Source organism: Castor canadensis, chromosome 6, assembly GCF_047511655.1.
Source record: "Castor canadensis chromosome 6, mCasCan1.hap1v2, whole genome shotgun sequence".
Lineage (NCBI taxonomy): Eukaryota > Metazoa > Chordata > Mammalia > Rodentia > Castoridae > Castor > Castor canadensis.
This window is the reverse complement of record NC_133391.1, coordinates 111,839,233-111,860,143: the sequence shown is the minus strand read 5'-3', so window position 1 is coordinate 111,860,143 and position 20,911 is coordinate 111,839,233. Positions and strand designations below refer to the sequence as shown.

General features: G+C 40.3%; 1 protein-coding gene across 3 annotated transcripts in view; it reads left to right on the top strand.

Moving 5' to 3' along the window:
• The first annotated feature begins 9,650 nt into the window (after positions 1-9,650).
• The window catches only part of Rasgrf2 (Ras protein specific guanine nucleotide releasing factor 2), a 254,789-nt gene continuing 243,528 nt past the window's right edge, over positions 9,651-20,911 (top strand). The window contains exon 1 of one of the 3 annotated variants that reach the window (XM_074077198.1): positions 9,651-10,493. In XM_074077198.1, the coding sequence (XP_073933299.1) occupies positions 10,206-10,493 (288 nt within the window). In that variant the 5' untranslated portion in view covers positions 9,651-10,205. The remainder of the gene's footprint in view (positions 10,494-20,911) is intronic. The other 2 variants (XM_074077197.1, XM_074077199.1) reach the window with 2 other exon arrangements.

The window sequence follows — 20,911 nt, the reverse complement described above, 5'->3', positions numbered from 1 at the left end:
CTCACAGACAACTGGGTATAGTAAGGAACAATTTCACTTTGATTAAAGGCATTTATGAAAAGCTTACAGCTATCATTTTATTTAATTATGAAAAGATTTGATTCTTTCTTACTAAGATCAAGGACAAGGAAGGGTGTGCACATTCACCACTTCTATTTAAGTCTTTTTAAAGAGTCCTAGCTATAGCAAAGGGAAGAAATAGAAACGAAAAGCATACTGATAGGAAAGGAATAAACAAAATTATCTTTACCAACAAACATTGATTGTCCATATAGAAAAACACCCTACCAAAACATTATAAGAACTTAAGTGGATTTAATAAGGTTGCAGAATTCAAGATCGATATATCAAAATCAATTTTATTTCTATGCAATATAGAAATAAAAGTGTAATGAGCAACTATAAAATAACTCCAAACATACCATTTGCTATTGCATTAAAATATGAAATATTAAAGAAATGTTTATGAGGAGACGTGTAGGACACATACATTGTAAACTACAAAACAGAGCTGAGAGAAGTTAAAGACATGAGCAAATGAGATGAAGTACACTCCATGGACTGGTGTACTCACCATTGTTAAGTGTCAGTTGCCTGAAACTGACAGATTCAACCCCATCCTAATCTAAATCCCAGCAAGATTTTTACAGTAGAAATTTATGAGCTTAATCAGATATTTATGGAAGCAGTATAAATTCTATGTAAGTGTAAAACAAGGCAAGTCTCAGACCAGCAATAAATTATTCAGTTTAGATAACAAAATAGAAAAAAGAAAGAAAAGAAATTTACAAGTTGAATCTAAAATTTGTATAGAAATACAAAAGACTTAAGCTAGCCAAAACAATTATGAAAATGAAGAACCAAGCTAAAAGTGTTTAACTACTTGATTTTAAGACTTTTTTTTTATAGTCAGGTATGGTGGCTCATGCTTGTAATGCTAGCTACTTGGGAAATGAAGACTGGGAGGATTGTGGTTCAAGGCCAGCCTGAGAAAAAGGCTGTGAGACTCCATCTCAATCAATAAAAAGCTGAACGTGGTGGCATGTGCTTATCATCACAGCTGTTCAGGAAGCGTAAATAAAAGGATCCTGGTCCAGGCCAAATCAGGTATAAAAATGAGCCCATATTTAAAAATAACCAAGGTAAAAAATGCTTGGTGTATGGATCAAATGGTAGAGCCTGGTAAATGCAAGGTCCTGAGTTCAAACCCCAGTACCTCAAAAACCAAATAAATAAAAACCTTCTACAAAATGCATCAAAGTGGTGTGATGTTTGTATAAGCTATACAACAAAGAAACAGAATTGAGTCCAAAAATAGATCCACATATGAGCGGAACACTTTGACAAGTGTTCCAAGGCAGTTCCATAGGAAAAGAATAATCTTTTCAACAAATGGTGCTGGAATAGTTGGGTAGCAATGCGCAAAAATGAGGACCTCAACTCACACCTCACACCATTGATTGAAGGGTGTAAATGTAAGGGTTAACATCAGAAAACTTCTGAAAGAAAACGAAGGCAAGAAATCTTATCACCTTTAGGTTAACCCAAAGACAACTCAAATGTCTGCCAACAAGTGAACAGATAAACAGAAGTGGTATGCCAAGCTAATACAATAAAAAATAACACAATACAACAAAACAAAATAAAATAAAATACTATTCATCAGTGAAAAGAAACAAGCTATCCATACACTCATCAAAATGGACAAATCTTAAAATTGTTATACTGAATGAAGGAAGCCAGACAAAAAGAGCTCATTTTGTGTGAGTGTGCTTATATAAAATTCTAGAAAATGCAAACTAATTCAGGGTGACAAAGCAGACCAGCAGTTGCATGGGGTAGAGGGGAAGGACAGATAGGAAGGAAAAATTTCAAGGGGGAATGAGGAGACTTTTGGTGTGGTATAAATATTTCTTATTTTGATTGTACTGATGGTTTAATGGGTACACAAATATGTTAAAACTCATCAAGTAGACTCTTTAAGTATGTAAGATTTATTATAAGTTAGTTAGGCCACAATAAACTTGTTTTAAAAAAAAAGTCCAGGAGACATGGCAAGGGGGTGTAGCTCAGTGGTAGAGCACAAACTTAGCATGTGTGAGGTCCTGGGTTTGGTCTCCAGTGCAAAAATAACAAGAATAAAAACACCTCCTGAGGTAGATATTATTATATTCAATTTGATGATGAGAAAGCTGAGCCTTTCAGAGATTAACTGGTTTAAATTTCCATAGTTAATGTGTGATAGAGGAGGAATACAACTCTCAGTGATTCCAGAGCCCATGATCTCAGACAATCTCTTCAGTTCCCAGCATTCCACCTCCAAGAAGACCCTAGAGAAGCTCTTGCTGGTCTTTAGTTCAAATCCTAGGAGACAGCTCATTTTGGTACAGCCAAATCAGGTGCCCAACCTTAGGCCAATTACTGTGGCCATAGAGATGGGACCTATAAAAAGATGGGAGCCCATTTGAACCAGATAGTCTGAAGGGAAAGATCAAGGCCAGAAGAAGAAGGAGCAACATGTGCAATATGATAAGGCTTTGTTACTTAAAAACCTGTTGTGCCTTATTGACTTGATATAGCACATCATAGGCCACCACTCTCTGATTCAACCTCCACTGGCACCTTTGTCACTCACCATACAGCTGATCATACTTTCTCTCTCTCCCAACAGTAAACTCCTACACTTGATTTGGCCAAATGTGCCCTATACTTTCTGTTACTGGTCTTTCTTTCTTATAGTTTCCTTCACTAAAATTCCCTTTTCCATCTCTGCCTATTTTTCACTTAATCAACCACTCTTTCAGACTCAGTTCAAATATCCCTTTATTTGGGGACACCTCCCTCCAGCAGAAAGTAATGCCTTTCTTAATGCTGCACTGGACCCCACTGTAGCCCTTCAGAGATGTCCTAAGTCAGAGAGAGGGACTTGGGCAGTTTACACGCATGTGGACAGTCATTGATGTGAGTCGCTCCAGGAAGAGCAGCTGTGCTTGGTGAGATGGCTCTGTTCTACCCAAGGCAATTTCCACAGAGGGCTTTTTGCCAATAGAACAGCAAAAGCTGGAGTGGGGGGTTAAGAAGGGATAGGGAAAAGAGTAAGTCATTCTGTCCTGAAGGAGGACTTAGCAGCACTTCACATCTTCATTATACTTTGGAATCATAAGAGCTCTGAGGAAAGCTCTAGATTCCTCCCACTTGAGATGGGCAGGGATTGCAAAATTCCACAAGGAAAAGGGGAAAAAGAAAGTCAAGGAGCAGCATAGACAGTATAAGAGTCAGTCCCAGAAAGAATCTGACTAAAGGGAAAATGATGTAGCAAAGAATTTTCTTCAATAGACAGGAAATTAAATACCGCACAGATGTCATTCTTTCATGGTATCCATTCAACAGATATTCATGGAATTTTACTATGAGTCAGCGATGTTCTAGGTGCTGTGAGAGAGGCAGAAAATAATAAATAAGCCTATGCCCTGGAATTTCAGCTGGCAACATAAGCTATGAGGGAAATGAGAGTAAGGCTGAGCAGGAAAGGGATAGAGCATGCTACAGTGGGGACAGTCCTTGGAGGAAGTGACACTGGAGCAGGACATGAGTGAAGTGAGAAGCCGGCCACATATCAGGGAAAGGAATTCCAGTTCAGGGAAGAGCCAGTTCAAGGCCAGGCTTAGGAGAAGAAAGTGGTACATGGGAGCAAGGGAGTTGCAGTCAGAGCTTATAGGGCATGGAATAGAGCTTGATGGGAAAATTTTTGAAAGCACTGAGCCGAGAAGAGGCATGATTTATGTTTTTAAGGATGCTCACTGGCTACTGGATAGAACAGAGAGTAAGAGAGAAGTGGGAGACAGTAGAACACTGATCCAGGAGCCCAAGAGAAGAGACAGCCATGGGCTGGACAGTGGGGTAGGCGGGCAATGGGGGTTGTGAGAAGTGGTTAGATTTGAAGGCAGAGCTGATCTGAGTGTGGGAGAATGAAAGAACTCATAGATGACCAGGATTTGGCTTCAGAAGAGGAACATGGAGTTGCCACGTAGTAAGACGAGAAAGATGGTGAGAGGAACAGTTGATATTTTTGTTGTAAAATTCAGCTTTGAATGTGTTGGTTCTGAGATGCCAACTAGATATCCAAAAGGAGATGTTAGGTAGGCAGCTATAGAGGAAGGGGTTGGAGAGACTTATTTAAACTCTGAATTGGGCTGGGAGTATAGTTCAATGGCAGAACACTTGCCTAGCTTATGCAATGCCTTAGGTTTGATCCCTAGCACCATAACAAACAAACACAAAAAGCCATGGGTTGGATAAAAAGAAGTATATGAAGAGAGGGCCCTGGACACACTATCACCTGAAGGTTAAGAAGAGAAGGATGGCAATGAGAAGGTGAAAAAGCAACAGGAAAGGCAGCAGGGGATGGAGATGGTAGTGTTCTCAAAGTTAAGGGAGGAAAGTGTTTGAGGAAAGAGGGAAAAATCAGCTATATATAAGTTGTTTTGATAGCAAGTCAGATATAGACTAAGAACTGACCTTGGAGCCTGGCAACATGAGGTTTTCGGTGACAGGGTTTTGGCGGATGGAGGATGCAAAGATTAAATGAAGGAGTTCAGGGAGAAATGAGGAGGAAGAAGCAGATTCAGTGTGGAAAGAGAATTTGCTCAGGGTGGAGTTTTGGTATAAAAGGAAGAAGATGGCACTTTTGTTTACCACTAAACCCTAAGCATTCATTCTTATTCCTTAAATATCCTAACTTATTTAACCCTTCCTCCATTATTGAACAGTGAGTATATTTCTGACATTCTGCTATCATAAGTACCATTATATTGGACATTACAGGGGTAGAAAACTGCGATCCTTTCCTACCCATCACAAGGGTCAAGATTTTCTCATGTTTGTGTTCAAATTTTGTTTCACAAAGTTCCTCATGTTTACTACAGACTGGTCCCCAAGTCTTCTAGAGATCAGAAGACGACAATTAGAAGGTTGGGATAAGAAAAGAAAGGGCAGTGTATGGAACAGGCATAGAGATTCAGAAGTATAGCTGTTTGTGGCCGCTTAGAGGGAAGCACACAACATAGGCCACCATGTTCAGTTGCTCAGGTTGGTCACTGCTCTAGGCTCTCTGGAGAGAGCCACGTCTACCCAAAGGAAGAGGTACCTCTTAGTCACATTCAGGCACCATCCACTTACCAAGGGCAGGCTTTAGTGTTTTATGTACCCAAAGAGAGAGCCTTTCCCTAATCTATACAAGGGAGTGCCTTACGTTAGTTTGCATAAAAGAGTACAGGTAAACAACTCTGATCTAGCTCCTAGATAGAGTGATTATTTAGAATAGTGACCTCAAATAATCAAGAAAATGTGAAATTATCCTCATTTTTTGGTAGAGGTGCATAACTTATTTATTTTTAGTATTTGAAGGACAGCGTTGGATCCAGAATGTTACGTTTAGTGAAACACTAAAAAGACAGATAAATGATTTTATTAGTTCTAAAATTCAGTCTAGTATTTCGTATGTCATACTTGGTAAATAAGAGGCTCTGTGTGGTCAAAGGGATGCTGGGAATGAAGAAGGGATAATCCTTTTATAGGTTTTACAGAGTTGGAGAAGAACCCAACTTTAGTAGTTATCAAGAGACAATACAGAAATGGTTCAGTACATGAGGTGGTAACATTGTATCCTTTAGAATCTGTCTAAGTTCTTAGTGGGACTGCATTATTAAGTTTCCCCATTTATAAACCATTGAAATGACAATTTCCTAAATGATCTCTGTCAAGTCAAGGAAAGGGATTTTGGTAATATCTTGTATTTACTTGACAATACTCAGGCTCAGGGAATGATATCCCCAAAATATGATTTTTTTTTTGCATGCTGAAGAATTTGATCTAAAGGAAATTAAAAAGTCTTAAAGGCAAGCTCAGAATTAGGATCCCTCTAACCTTGTCTTGCTCCTCTCCCCTGAAACAGAAAGTCTTTCTCTCTCTCTCTCTCTCTCTCTCTCTCTCTCTCTGAATCTCTTTCTTTCTCTCTCTCTGGAATTCCCTTATCTGCATTAAGACCAGACTGCAAAGTCTCCTCCATTCCCACCCGAAATCTCCTTTTCCTTTTCTATCTTGGAACATAAGACTAACGAATGTAACCAAAGTCTTTCCTTTCCAAGACACTGTCTGCCCCTTGGGTTCATTCAAATTCCAATAATCATTTAGACCCCTCAAAATTGTCTCCCTGTCCCATTCTTTGCCATCCTATGGATAAAGGAGTATATAATCTTATGAATTGTTTTAGACTAGTAGATAATTACACTATATATAACTAATAAATTTGTCTTTCCTCCAATTTATGTGACTTTGTCAGTTTATCCCAGATGGCTGCATGGGGGAGGGGGTGGTTGTTGGTGGTGGCAGCATGGGGGAGGGGTGGTTGTTGTTGGTGGAATCTATCTTTATCCCCAGTCTTCCATGGGGCATTGTGGAATTACAGAAATCATAGAGAAAGGTTATTGCAGAAACTCATGCAGCTCATTCAAATTTCTATGAACAAAGCATTGCTTAGGGAAAGGAAAAAAATTAAAATTTCCCTTCTGTGTCTGAAAGATAAGTCTTGAGTTTGGGATTTTTGAAAAACTGTAGATCAGGTTTTACACTCCCTACCCCCAACCTTAAAAGCTTTGGAAAACTCTGATACAATGTCTTCTTCCTTCCTTCCTTCCTCTCTCCCTTCTCCCCTCTCTCCCTCTCTTCTTCCCTGCTTCCCTTACTCACCTTTTCCTCCTCCCTTACCTTCTCTCTCTTTTCTTTTTGTCAAATTGTCTGAATTATATCTCCCTCTATAAGTAATAATTATATCTCCCTCTATAAGCAGGTATGGTGGCCCATTGCTAATTTTTCCACCTTAATCTGACTAGAGAGAGCAGAGAGGATACTTTCACTACTATCAGTGAAAAATTTTTCATTGCTCTTTAAAAATGCCCTTAAACTGACCCTCCCAGGAAAGAATCCATGAAATGCAATGGAGGAAAACAATGAGTTCACAGATGAGCTTGTTCCCCCCTACTTGGAACAGAGTCCTTTTTGCCAACCTGTTTGATCAGCTGGGGGAAATACCTTCATTTCCATAACCTCCTGGCCTTTGTGTGTCAGGGTGGCCTTGTTCCAGGGATGCTGTTTCCATGTGAACGAAGGCACTGAAGGACCAGGGAGGAAGGCCTGCCAGACACTTACTGGATATAGTTTGTCTTAACTGTCCACAGATTTCTGGCTGTTTTCATCTTTTAACTTCTTGCAGAATGATCTAAATTTGTGCGGTTCAATTAATTCAGAAAATGCTTATGAATCACTGTGTGGTTACTGCAGATATGCTCTCTCTGTGGATGCTGCAGGGGTTAAGGAATTGACCTTGCATCTGAGAAGCAGTCAGGTGAGAAGCTCCTAACCAGGGAACCCTCCTCCTAGCGGCCTCTGAGCACACTGGGAGTGCAGGCCCCGTCTTCTCCACACCCGCTACGTCACCTCAGTATCATATTGAGGTCAGAAATTTGGGAACAATAAACAATTCCTGCAGTGAATTTCTATAATTAAAACCCACTATAGTTGCTGGCAAAATTTTGGAGGAAACCAGCCCTTTTTTCTTTTACCGTCACAGGGCATATGAGGGCCACAACACAGGAGGAAGTGATGTCAGCCAAGCGTTTGAGAGAAATACTTTGTGTGGTTCAGATGAGAAGGGTATTTTAGTAGAAAGACAGATATGTGAGATTGGCCTTGATACCAGAGACATTGTTTATTGGGAAAAGAATCTTTCGCATCCGAAAAAACTCAAGTGGGTTAGAAGGTCCAAACACTCACCGCAAAATTGTTTTTGTACTCATTTCACATACTTAATGGTTTCTGTTTGAAACTGAGATCATCATCTACCCAGGTGTCTACTCACTTGCAGTGCTCAGAGCTGCGCCTGGACCACAGAGAAGGAAAAAAAAAGGCCTGAGGCAGTCAGCATCTCCCTTACATCTAGAGTCTGGCTCAAAGGACATTGTATGCTTTACCTGGTCTTGCTACTTGTCTCTCCTCTAAGGAACAGTGCAAGCTCTCAGCCTGGTTAAATCCAATTTAGTAGGGCACTGGCCTTTAGATATGCAAAAATATGTAAAAAGAATGATCACTGTTCTCACACAGTCATGTCAAGATGGCAATTTTCCTGTTACACAGTTTTTAATAGTGAAAGTTTTTCTGGTTGGTAAAATGCAAAAACCATTCAGCTGCTCAGTGAGGCAAAGTTAAAATATTCTGCAAAGGCAGCCTAAAAACAGGAAGAGCCCTGGGGCGACCAATTTGTGAACACATATAAGTGCCAGGACAAGACAGGTGTAATGTCACTAATTCACTGCTGGAAAAGCATTTTATTAGTTTTTATTTTTAAAACAAACATTTTTTGGCAAACCACTTTAATAAGTGACCAAGGGGGATAAAAGAAAAAAATGCATATTGGAACCAAATACTGGCCTCTGAGATTTCACTAGCTTTTTCTTTAAACTGCTGATACATTTCTTTTCCACTTACATTTTACAGTGGGGCTGGAGGGTGGGGTTGATTCTCTATCTGTAGCTGTGAGATTTGTTAATCAAATGAATTCCAGTCCTAGCAAGGGATTCTGGTGAGCCTATGACAGCTTGGGCTCTGGGGAGGAATTCTGCCTGGGCAAGCAAAGTCTTCCTTGTTTGGGTATTTTTTTCTTGGTTAAAAACTCCACACTTAAAATGTAGTTTCTTTTTATCTTAATCCCTCAAAATAACAGGAACTGAGTTATTTGGGAACACTTGGGCTGCTCTCATTAACTTTCACTGTTTAAAGTACTACAGTGTAGGTACAAGCAGAAAAAGCAACACTGTGGTTTATGCAAAGTCACCCATGATTCCACCTACTGCCATGGGAACTACTTGTGGTGTGAGTAGGTTTGTGAAAATGTGTGGATTTGAGTGAATATGTTATGTGGGTCTATTGTGTGTGTGCTTGTGTATGTGTGCATTTGCATTTTGGAGTGAATGTGTTTGAGTATTTACATGTGAATGTATATTTGCTTGTGTGAGTCTGTGTATGACTGTGCTAATATGTGTGTTTATGTATAGGTGTATATTTGTGTGTTGTCTGTGTGAATGTGTGTATGATGTGTGCATGTGAGTTTGAGTGTGTGTGAGTATCTCAGTGTGTGCATGTGTGTAGTTGCCTAGTGTACATTTGTACATGAGTCTGCATTTTTAATGAGAAGTGCACACTGTGGGTGTATTTGTAAATGTGTATTTGTGTATGTATATGAGTGTGTTGTGCGTGACTGTATTACTGTGTTGTGTATGTACTCTTGTTTGTATGAGTGTGAGCGCTGTGCAAATGTGTATTGTGAGTGCGTGCATGTGTATGTGCCTGTGTGAATGCGAGCACACACTTTGTGTATTGTATGTGTGTATTATTTTTGTGTGTATGAGTTATGTACTTTGTGTGAATGTGTTGGTCTGCGTGCCAGTGTGTGCGTGTGAGAGTGCGCTGGCCTGTGTGTGTGAGAGTATATTTACGTGTGTGTGTGTGTGTGCGCGCATGGGAGGCTGGTGCGTGGCGTGAGAGCGGGTGTGCGATGCCGCGCGCGCCTCCCACTCCGGGTGATCTGTCCCCATCCTGGAGGCGCTGGGGCAGAGGCAGCGGCTCCGCCGGGGTGGCGTGGCGAGGGAGGGACGCGCGCTGGGGTGAGCGGGCTGCGCCGCCGCCGCGCTGACTTTGCCCTTTAAATCGGTCTCCAAGCCGATTACAGCTGATCTCCCACGTGACGTTTTACCTTCTGTCTCCGGGAGCGCGTTGCCCGAGGACAGTCCTTCTCCGGCTGCCGCGCGTCGCGCAGCCCAGGCTTCGCAACTTCGGGCTAAGCGGCCGCGGGATCGGGCGCCCTCGAGGGGCCGCTCTCCACGCGGGCGTCCGCGGCTCCGAGGGCTTCGTTGGCCCGGGAGGGCGGTCGCGGCTGGGGAAGCGCCCCAGCCCCTGTTCGGTGCCTCTTGGACTCGCGCGTTACCGCGCCCCAGAAGCGGACGGGGTGCCCTGCGTGTTGAGTCGGGAAAGGGGGCGCACTTGGCCAGTCCGGACCCGGGCGGGCGCGCCCTCGGGGTAGCCGGCAGGGCAGGAGATGACCGCGACGCAGGGGTGAGGCGGGAGGCCGCCCGAGCGCCCCCCGCGCCCTCACCATGCAGAAGAGCGTGCGCTACAACGAGGGGCACGCCCTGTACCTGGCCTACCTGGCGCGCAAGGAAGGCGCCAAGCGCGGCTTCCTGAGCAAGAAGGCGGCCGAGGCGAGCCGCTGGCACGAGAAGTGGTTCGCTCTTTACCAAAATGTGCTCTTCTACTTCGAGGGCGAGCAGAGCGGCCGCCCGGCGGGCATGTACCTCCTGGAAGGCTGCAGCTGTGAACGGACGCCCGCGCCTCCCAGGGCCGGCGCGGGACCAGGAGGCAGCAGGGACTCGCTGGACAAGCAGGTACCGCGCGTCCTCCCTTCCCCAGCTGCCAGCCTCTGGCCAGCGCACCCCCTTGCTGTTCTAACTGAGGGGATCGGGATGTCGAAGGGACAGGGGGCTTACCAGAGCATAGGGCTCCGCGATCCCCCGGTGGTGTCAGTGGCAGGACATCTCCTCGCGGCTCCAAGTGCATCTAAGGATTTTCCCATCTCCATTCCTCCCATCCCACCGCCCAGTGATCATTGGAAGAGGGACCCGGTTTTCTTTTCTTTTAAAAAAAAAATCCTGATAGAGGTCGTGTCGTTTGAGTTTCTCCGCTGTTCACCCAGTACGTTTCTAGACCTTGTTCAGAAGGATTTTGTGTGGCGACATATGTTGACACCTGTTGGATTTGGATTGGCGAGACCCGACTAACTTACTTGGAAAAGTTTGGTTTCCCCCCTACCCGGCTGGCACCTGCAGGTTTCTTTACCTGCGTGCAGTTGATCCATCAGAGGAACGCGCGGGGCTTCCAAGACAGACAGGCACTGCTGATGCTCGTGTTCAATCAGCCTTTGTGGTTTAGGTCAGTTTACTTTGCTAATATTTGACCTGCGGGGGTCAATTATGAAGGTAAATGTGTATCTATTCTCCTCGGGATTAATTTTTGGTCTCCACGTTCTTGCTATGTTTAAAAAAGAATATAAGTGAATACTTTGAGAATGAATGAGATCTTTTGGTTGTGGGTCGTAATTGTATTAGTTTTTTTGTATGCTCACGGGCGGGGGTGGTGGACGTCTAGGTTTAGTAACCTTCGCCTTCCCAATTCCCGCAAATACGAAATTTGTATTTTTCAATTGCCATTTGGTTATAAAAGCAGATTAATTTTATGATTCCAAATGTTCTCATTTGCTTCAAGATTCTAACCTTGGGAGGCAAAAAAAAAAAAAAAGGCTGATTGTCGTCATGTTACAGAAAAAATTTGCAGCTGAATTTTCTGTGCAAGTTAGACCAAAGTAGTGCAAATCACAGAAGCTGTGGGCGGGGCTGGTGGTGCAATAATGCATAAGATGCCTGCTTCACCTCATGGGCTCATCAAACAATGCCAAAGCGAGGAGGCATTGAAACTAGATCAACCAGAAGTTTGATTTTTTATTTTTTCTCTTTGGTCTCACTATAAATTATTAACCGACTTAACTGATTAAACATGTTTTATAAATTTGAAATTTATAAAAAATGCCCTTTGGCTTTTAAGACTGTGTTCAGAGTCATTTGAAAAACTGTTTTCCAACTTTGTAGATTTAGATACTAGAAATACAAGTATAAATTACAAGTTGTGCATTTAAAAATCTAATTTGTAAAAAGTTTTGAGGAAACAGATTTTTTTAATGATATATACATTCTCTATTATACACATATAAGTACATATAAGTTTATTTCCTCTTGATGAGATTCTTTTTAAAAGTTATGTATTCCAAGGCCCCACAGGAACCAAAGCAAATAGATTTTTAAAGTGTTATTATGTCTAAAATAAAATAGGGCTCTTTAAATTACTCTAATATATGTCATTGGCTCAATTCCAAATTATTTGGTCTCTTTGTGTTTATTATTAATATCATGAGTAACCACTTTGGTTTTTTTGGAGCTGAATTTATGGACTTGTTACCTGTTACAACTTACATGGTTACATGGCTCGCCTGTTACCATTATATGTAAAACAGTATTTTTCTGCTTGGAAAATATCTGGCCTCTCATCTTCAGAATGGTTGTGTTTGAGCCAGACTTTAAGAAAAAAATATAATCTCTTGACTTTCATTTCATCTTCTAGTGAAAGTTTTGAAGAGGTCATTTTATAACACTGTTTCTGATTGTACAAGTTACAAGTATTTCTCAATTGTCTTATATATCCTTAAGAAATTAGGTGTTAGAACCTTTGGAGGTTTGTAGATAAAACTGAGATACAGAGATGCAAACATTCCAGAATGCACTAGAAGCTGTGTTGGGAAACTACTTAAATTCTGTAATATGTTAGACATGCTTTGGTGACTTGGTTTAATCTAGTCACTTTTCTTGATACTGTATATCCCAGTGTGTTTGGAGAACTGAGAAGGGACACTGTGGAAATTAGAAACAAGGAGAAGCATTGTATCTTAAATCTACAGTCCATGCAACTGGTTTCCTGTCAGTTAATCATGTTGATATTGTACTCAGATCATCTCAAACACTGAGATGTAATGGCTGGAGAAACAAGAGCTCCGGTGAGGATGGAGGAGGGGAGCAGATCTGAAGGTCTTCTCCTCCACATATGCTTCTGGAGCTTGCCATGTAACACTTCCCTAAGCCCTGTACACAAAGTAGCCGGTTAAGGCTTGAAACAGGACTTGGGGAGACAAGGTAGTTTTCCTCCATCCCCTTGACCTGCGACTTCTTTAGGCAGACCTCTTGTTTTCTGTAATTTGTATTTTTGCTTCACCCTCCCCACCCCCGGAAATCTCTGTTTCCTGGTTTGTAAATATTAAGAGTTTTTGTAAGATAATTCCAATATTGGCATCGTCTGTAACAGACAATGTGCTTTGCAGAGGATGTGAAAGACTGTTTTACAAGATTTGAAGATTATGAGTGTCTCTAATAAACCCTCCATCTGAGAAGCTAAGGAGAAGCAGGTGGTTGAAATGGACCAGTTAACAGAGGAACAAACCTAAAGTAACACCACTGGCACAGGCAGAGACATTCTTATTCACTTTGGAAGGAGACATATTGCAACATCTTTGATAGTTACAATAGTTGAAGTAATTCTTGTTATAAGCTGCCTCTAATCATTCTAGATAGTATAAATTCTATTTCTCCTTCAAAAAGTTTTTAATTGCTAATTAATTTTGTTTTTTTTTAGTTAAGTTATAAGAAGAAAATACCCATTGACTTGCTTCGTCTAAAAAATAATTCAAAATAAATTGGTTGACAAAGTGCAAATTTTGAGGTATTTTTAGCCCATTGTCTTAAACTGTTTGTGGTTAAGTGGAAAAAAAGAAAGGTGCTTTTCGTTTTCCAGATATGCCCAAGTTGAAGGAATATTTGCTTTGCTCCCTCTATTTTATAGTGTCCCAAGATTTAACTTTGGTCACTCGGTCCTTGGGAGATTGCTGGGTTCTCTTATTGGCATTCCACAGTGGCTACTTTGCAATAGTAATAATGATATAATCAAAATGAATTCAGTTAAAATTTTCTAAAGTGTTTTCTTAAAAATGTCTGGTTGACACTTCTTTCTTAAAAAACTGCATTTATTGAAAATGAGAAACTTTCCTCTTATTCCATATGAAGGTGCTTAAGGAGAAAGGGAGCTTGCATTTAGTAAGTACCTTCTGTATACAGCTCTGTGCTTGAGGTGTAACCCTCCAGTTCCTCTTCTAACTTGGAACTTAGAGACTTTCTCCTCCTCCTCCTTCCATCTTTCTTCTCCTTCTCCTTCTTCTTTCTTCTTCACTTTTCTCTGCTAACACTGAAGCTCAGTGAGTTCTAGGTGAGTGATTAAAGTCCAACTACATACATGAAGACTGTTGAAGAGTTCCTTGCTAAGGATACTGTACTTAAATCCACTGAGCTTCACGAAATGGTGAATGAGGATGAGATGGGAGTTGGGGGTGTAATATGTGAATCACTATTTTTGTTCATTCTTATTTCCCTTTAAAAATTAGTCAAATGACAGTTGTTAATTCTTGAGAAATACAAATGCAGGCCATCGCATGTTCAAAGAAAATTGAGATTTATTTTTGAACCATTTTACATGGCATTCCTTTACTTCAGTAGGGGACCCTTATAAATATTTACAGGTATTTGCACTTAAGGTGAAAACATACATCCCAGTTAACCTGGCCTATTTGAATAGCTGTATCTGTCTTGCCTGTTAACAGCAACAAAACCCACTTTATTATTCTTTTCCTGGACAAGTTAAGTATCCTATTCAAGCCTGATTTCAGTTGTTGAGTAGAGGGTGGGAGGGGATCTCCTTAGTTCTAGAGGTATAAAGTATTGTAGATACTTGTCATATTTGTGCTCAATTAAACATGTTGATTTAATTTTAAAGAGATTAGAGATTATGTGATTTCCCTGTCACTTCATTTCTAGATAGTCAGTTTAGCCTTCTTAACTTGACCACAAGGAAAACATTTTAACCATTTTATTGAAGTAGGTAGAACTTCATGAAAGCCCTGAAATATTTGTGGGAGACAAAGTGTGGATGATGGATTTTCATTCCAGTTCATATTGTTTAATTGCTATATAATAACCAATTCCATACTTTATTTCCAACTTTTGCAAGTAAAGGAAAACAGAACAAAGATAATTTGTTAAAACTTATTAAAATACAATCTAGGGAGCAGAAATGATTTATTGCTAGAACTTTGTAATTGTCCCTCCATTAAAGTTAAATGAAGAAAAGAAATGCATGGATTAGCAAAATTTAGCTATTTTAATTTTGGCTACCCTAAACCTTAGTTTTTAGATGATTGTACTTATTGTTACTAATTCAACATGGGAACATCCATCCTTGATGGACTAGATGAACATAAAACATATTTTATTGTGATAAGTATTTTTCTGTGGTCATTATTAAGTGACAAGTGAATACTCAATTGAATGGTGGAAAATATTTGCAGAGTAGCAACATTTTTTTCTTTCTTTTGGAAGTAAAAGCTACAGATATTTTCTTTACCTTGGATGATATGACCTAAAGTATACATGATAGCCACATGTTTCTAGTTCTAGCAAGCAAACTTTAATAGCTTGTTATAACAATTGTTTATTGTTGCCTGTCTAATGCATATGATATTTTTAAATGCTATACGCAATATAATTTAAATGTTGTAGAAAATAAAAGTTTAATTTTTAAGGTTATCTTTTAATGCAATAAGTCAGACTAACAAAAAGGATTTACTCAGGTGTTATATGCTAACTTTCATAATTTTAAATTGGTTTTGTGCATCAATGCCTGTTCAATTATGCTATAAGAGTCTTGTGCCTTTGTCTAGGTAGGCCTCAGACTGTGATCCTCCTATCTCCACTCCCAAGTAACTAGTATTACAGGCATGTGCTACCATCCCTGGCCTGATATGTTTTAAATAACATACTATTTATTTTCTTTTTGAACTGTGATGGAAGAAATAATAAAGTTAGGAGTTCCTACAAAAGAACAGTTTGTAGCATCAGAGTAAGTTAATGAGAATTAAAATTCTTAGAAGACCTGAGAAGATACAAATAAAACAAAGCAAAATGAGCTATGCTTACAAATGAAATTTATGAATCCTTTTGTTTTTTATTTTTAGGAATGTAGGCCACAGTTTCCTTGTTTAGATTCTCCAATACTGACAATGTGACATTGCTGAGACTGTGATGAGCAGCATAGGAGGACATGAGGGATTCTGGTTGCTGGTATTTGGCATTATTTCCAGGTTCCTGAAATATTTTATTTTGTTAATGGTGACTAATTTAGACAATGTCTGATTCATTTCCTAAGCTGTGTCTTTGAGCCTGTGCCATTTGTGGACTGATGTCGACAGTGGGGCTAGTCCTTTCTAACCGAGGGGCTTTCTAACAGAAAGCTAGTGGCTTCCTAGGGTTAGCAGTATGGCAATAGGAAGGTGGTAACTTGGTCTGAGGCTCGTATGTAACATTATAACTCATTGCAAAAGAAGTCATGGTGAGAAAATGTCACAAAATCAGAGGCCAAGAGGCCACTTATATCCAGTATCCATGTACTTTCTTTAAACTTCAGAATATCAGTTTCCAGGTGAGGTGCAGGTATTGGGTGTGGTTCACTTCAGGAGTTAAACTATGTATGTTTCAGTCTTGGCTCTGCTACTTACAAAATATATGAGCAATTTCTCTTTCTAAGCTTAGTTCCCTGCCTAGCATCTGGGGATCACAACAATACCTTCTTCATCAGGTTGTGTGTCTCACAGACAATAAACTAGGCCAGGCTCTTAGCACACACATGGTCTTAGGACCATGCACACAGCAGATGGTCACCACATTTTTCAGGAATTATTTTTGTTATTTCTTTTTGATACAGTTCTTTTATTTTCTTCTTTTTGTTTTCATTATTAGGATCACTTAGAAAGTTTTTCCCTTCCTCCCTTCCTCCTTAAAAAAGTACTTTAAATTCAACACATACAAAATAGACCATTACCCAGCCTCAAAAAACTTCAACATTCTGTTATTTTTTTGTTATATCTGTTTCCCTCCATACACATTACAATTTTCTTTTGCTAGACTATTTTAAAGGAAGTCCCAGTGTATTTTTTTCATTTGTACATAAGAAAGGTTTTTCCTCTTTGGCATAGCTCTTTTTTTGGCACAGAAAACTGCAGTGGATGTAGCTCTGAAAAGAACTGTCTTGGAAGGAGTGTATAATGTGTGTTATTATCATGGCAGTTGTCTTTCTGTTTCTTTGGTGCTATAATAAAGGGAAAAACTGAAGGCAGTTGTTATGACATAAAAGCTTTTAAATAAATTCCAGCATGTTAAATCCTAAAGAAAAGAAAGTCTGAAGTTAGTTGTTCACCATGCCATGGTGAGAAGAGTCAGCCCTACTAAGGGAGAAATCACAAGCTTGATGACTCCTTTACTGGTGATTTTCTGTGTTTTATTGAGGTCGTTTACTTACCCTAACCTCCTCCGGCATTGCAGCGATCTTACTCAGAATTAAGAATGACAGTTTTGTTCACTATTGGCGCTAGTGCTTCTTTTCACTCTGTTCTTTGCATGGTTTTGCAACAGTGAGGAAATCATCTACAAAGTAATGTTTCATCCATCTTTCCAAATCAATCCTGAATTCCCATAGCTAGTCAATATTATTTTAAGGCAATTGCTAAGACTTCATTAATCAAATGTGTAGTTTGCTTTTTCTGTACTGCCAGGCTTTTTACAGTTAATTAGTTTTTGTCATATGACTGATCGCTTTACTCCTGTTTGATTGCAAGGGAGAGATATGAAGTCAAATTGTCTTGAGTAATGGTTACATCTGACTATGGGGGGCAGTATTGGGAATATTATAAGGCAATACAAGGGTGACCAGTTCTTTGCTTTTGTTGAGACCTACCTACTCTATGGACAGTGCTACTGGCTGACATGTTTTTCAGTGTGTTGATGCCTTTTTAGCTTCTCACTGCTTCTGTCTCCTCATAACTTGTGCTTTTCCTAACTTCAGGTTACCATTCCCCTAATTGTACCCACTCAGTATTGTGGCCTCTTTTTCCCACATTTTTCTGTTTCAATTTTCACTGCAGGGTCTATTATTCATTCTGTATATACAGGCTCATATTCTTGTGAGAGAGAATCTGATTGTTGCCATTCATATTTTGGGGTGAACAAAATTATTGGTCTCTCATCAGTCTGTGGATTGACTGCTAAACAGCCGAGGCTGTGGCTGAGGGAATTTTATGGAAAGTTTGGTAGGTGTGATAGACATTATTACTAAGGCATCTAGTGGATGGCATCCATCAAGCTAGTTAGTATTATTTGTACCAAACTAAGCTTATGCATCGTGATAAGCCACAATATCTTTGTTCAGCAGCAATTTTACAGCCTAACCCTATCAATAAGATCTCTACAGTAATTCAGTTTCTGTCCTTTGATCCTGTACTGCCTCCTGTCCTCCCCAGGATTCATGTTCATAACTATTCTTTACTTTTAATATTTTAAAAATCATTTAGATATTATTCTCTTAATAATAAATTAAAAACAAACCTAGAAGCATACATAAAAATTGTATACAAAGTGAATAAATTTTTGTAATCAGCACCCAGATTAGGCAATCAACATGGTCAGCCCTCCAGAAGCTAACCACATGCTGGTCCTTCTTTATTATTCCCACCATAGTTAGCCACGATCCTTCCTTGTAACATCATCAATTATTGTTGCCTGCTGTTGAACTTCGTATACGTGGAATCATGCAGCAAGCATCCTGTGTCAGGCTTCCCTCCCTCCACATTCTGTTCGAGAGATTCATCCATGTGGTTGGGTGTTGCAGGTCACTCCTTTTTCCTTCTTTGTGTTCCACTGGATGAATATACAACAATTTCTTTATTGTTTCCAGTTTGGAGCTATCACAAATAAATAAATGAAAGTTTGTGTTCAGGTCTTTTGGTGCACATACATGTACGCATTTCTGTTAGGTATGTGTACTCAGGCATGAAATTGTTGGATCATAGGACATACATATATTCAGCTTCAATATTACTGCTTAATTGTTTTTACAAAATCTACCACTTATGCTCTTACTAGCAGCGCTGAAGAGGTCCAGTTACTTGACAGTCTTGCAACTCATTCTCAGTCTGTTTAGTTATAATCATTTTAATAAACACGGAGTAGTTTCTTATCTTGGTTTTCATGTTTATTTCCCTGACAAATAATGAGGCTGAGCACATTTTTGAATACTTATCGACCATTTGCTTATTCTCTGGTTTGAAGTGCTTCCTCAGCCTTTACCCACGTTTTATTGAATGGATTTTTAGGAGTTAGAAATATTAAGTTTAACCACATGAATTGCTATTCTTTTGTACTTCAAAAATGGTTGAATACCAGAATTACATATTGTTCATCCTAATGGATATGAAAATATGACTCCTTTGTCATATGTGTATTGAAAATATCTTTCTATTGAGTCTTGCCTTTTACTCTCCCAATGGTGTGTTTTGGTGAACAGAAGCTATAAACTTTACTGTATATAAGTTATGTATCTTTTTCTTTATGGCATTTGTCTGCCCACAAAATGGATGGGGATGAGGATAATTTCTGGAGTTGCCATGTGTAGGAGGCACGGGAGCTGGAGCCTTCTCTGGCTACTGTGATAGGTCAAATTGTTTTCTAAGACATTCGACAAATCCCAGAACCTCCAACAGTAAGTTAAATAGAATGTGCTTACAGCAGTTTGAAATTGCCACACTGGGATGTTTCCATTTTGGAGAAAGGCTCCAAGAGAAATTCTAAAAGACAAAAATATGATGTTCTCTCCCTCATCCACTTGAGATCTAAAGATGTTCCTGCATCAAGAGTTGGGGTGCTTTTCCTTCATGTCTGCAAGAGCTGGGTATTCTGTTCCACTCGCTCTAACTACCTTTTTCCCGGTCATCTCCTACTCATACCTAGACCTTTTAACCAGAAGGGTCCTGCACAAGAGGGACAAGAACACTTTGTACAACTTAACCAGAATTATGTGTGAATCCCTGAGGGCCCCCCACTTCACAGGGTGCCCACAAGGCTGACTAGGGAATGGGGGAACTGCTAGGGAAAATGTATCCTGTCCAGCAATAGTGGAGGCGGACTCCTCGGTTTTCACAGTCATTCTGTGCAATGTCCTATAGTCATCCTTCCCATCTCTTTTGTCCTGGTCATTATTTAGGAAGTGACCAAGAAGGGCGTGAGTCCATTCTGAGCTGAGTTCATTGATCAAACTCCCTTACCAGTGTATGGACTAAGAGAGAGACGAGAGAGAAGGAGTAGGACAATCTTCCATTGTTGAGTGTACAGATTAGTTTTAAGGACTACAGTGGCAAAGCTGGAAATAGATGACCAGTAACCTGTTGAAGTTTACCATTGGGGTGAGACAGCACCGATAGTCCTAAGAGGGTTTAAGGGTTTGATATAGCCAATCTGCCAGGAGCAAGAGGGGCAATGCTCCTCTCAATGTGGACTTTCCCTTCGTGAGGCAAATGATGCCATGCAGCAGGAGGCTTTGCATCAGAAAGTGGTCAGACAGACCTCATCAGCAGTTTGGTTCCAATTGCTCCCAGTCCTTACTGGGAGCATCTGTTCCAGACAGTTCAGTTATCAGCCATGATTTATTTCCAGTTTCACATCCCCAGGAAGGGTCTCTTTAATCTGCCAATGTGTAGTTTATAGACCAAATAGCTATGCTATGGTGACCACCCAAAAGTCTGGGCTCTGCCCCCTGAACAGAGCAACCACATCTGCTATTGCTTCTTCATAGTGGGCATCAAAGCTGCATGGCTACAGCAATTCAGCAAGTCAGTTTAGCTGAACCATCTGTGGACAAGAGCCAGGTGTTTAGGGAGTCAGACTCCATGAATCCAGCTTCATTGATCTGGCAACTTTGCTTCAGGTAGCAGAGTGCAGGATAAAGTATCATCCAGAGGGAGACTTTCTACTTTTTTTTTTTTTTTGAAACAAGGGTCTTGCGTTGCCCAGGCTGGCTTCAAATTTGCAATTCTCCTGCCACAGCTTCCCCAGTAGCTGGGATTACAGGTGTGAACCACCACACCTGGCTTGCTAGCTTTTTAAAAGTAAAGGTGAGATACTGCTGAATCCAGACCAGCTACACCTTTGAATAAACCATTTTCATTTGCAAGCAAGGTTTGGAGCCATTTTAGTTCTTGCCTCTACCTCTCGATTCATCCTAAAATAGGAATTTCAGGTCAGAGAGTCACAAAGGTCTCTGTGGGTCAGTT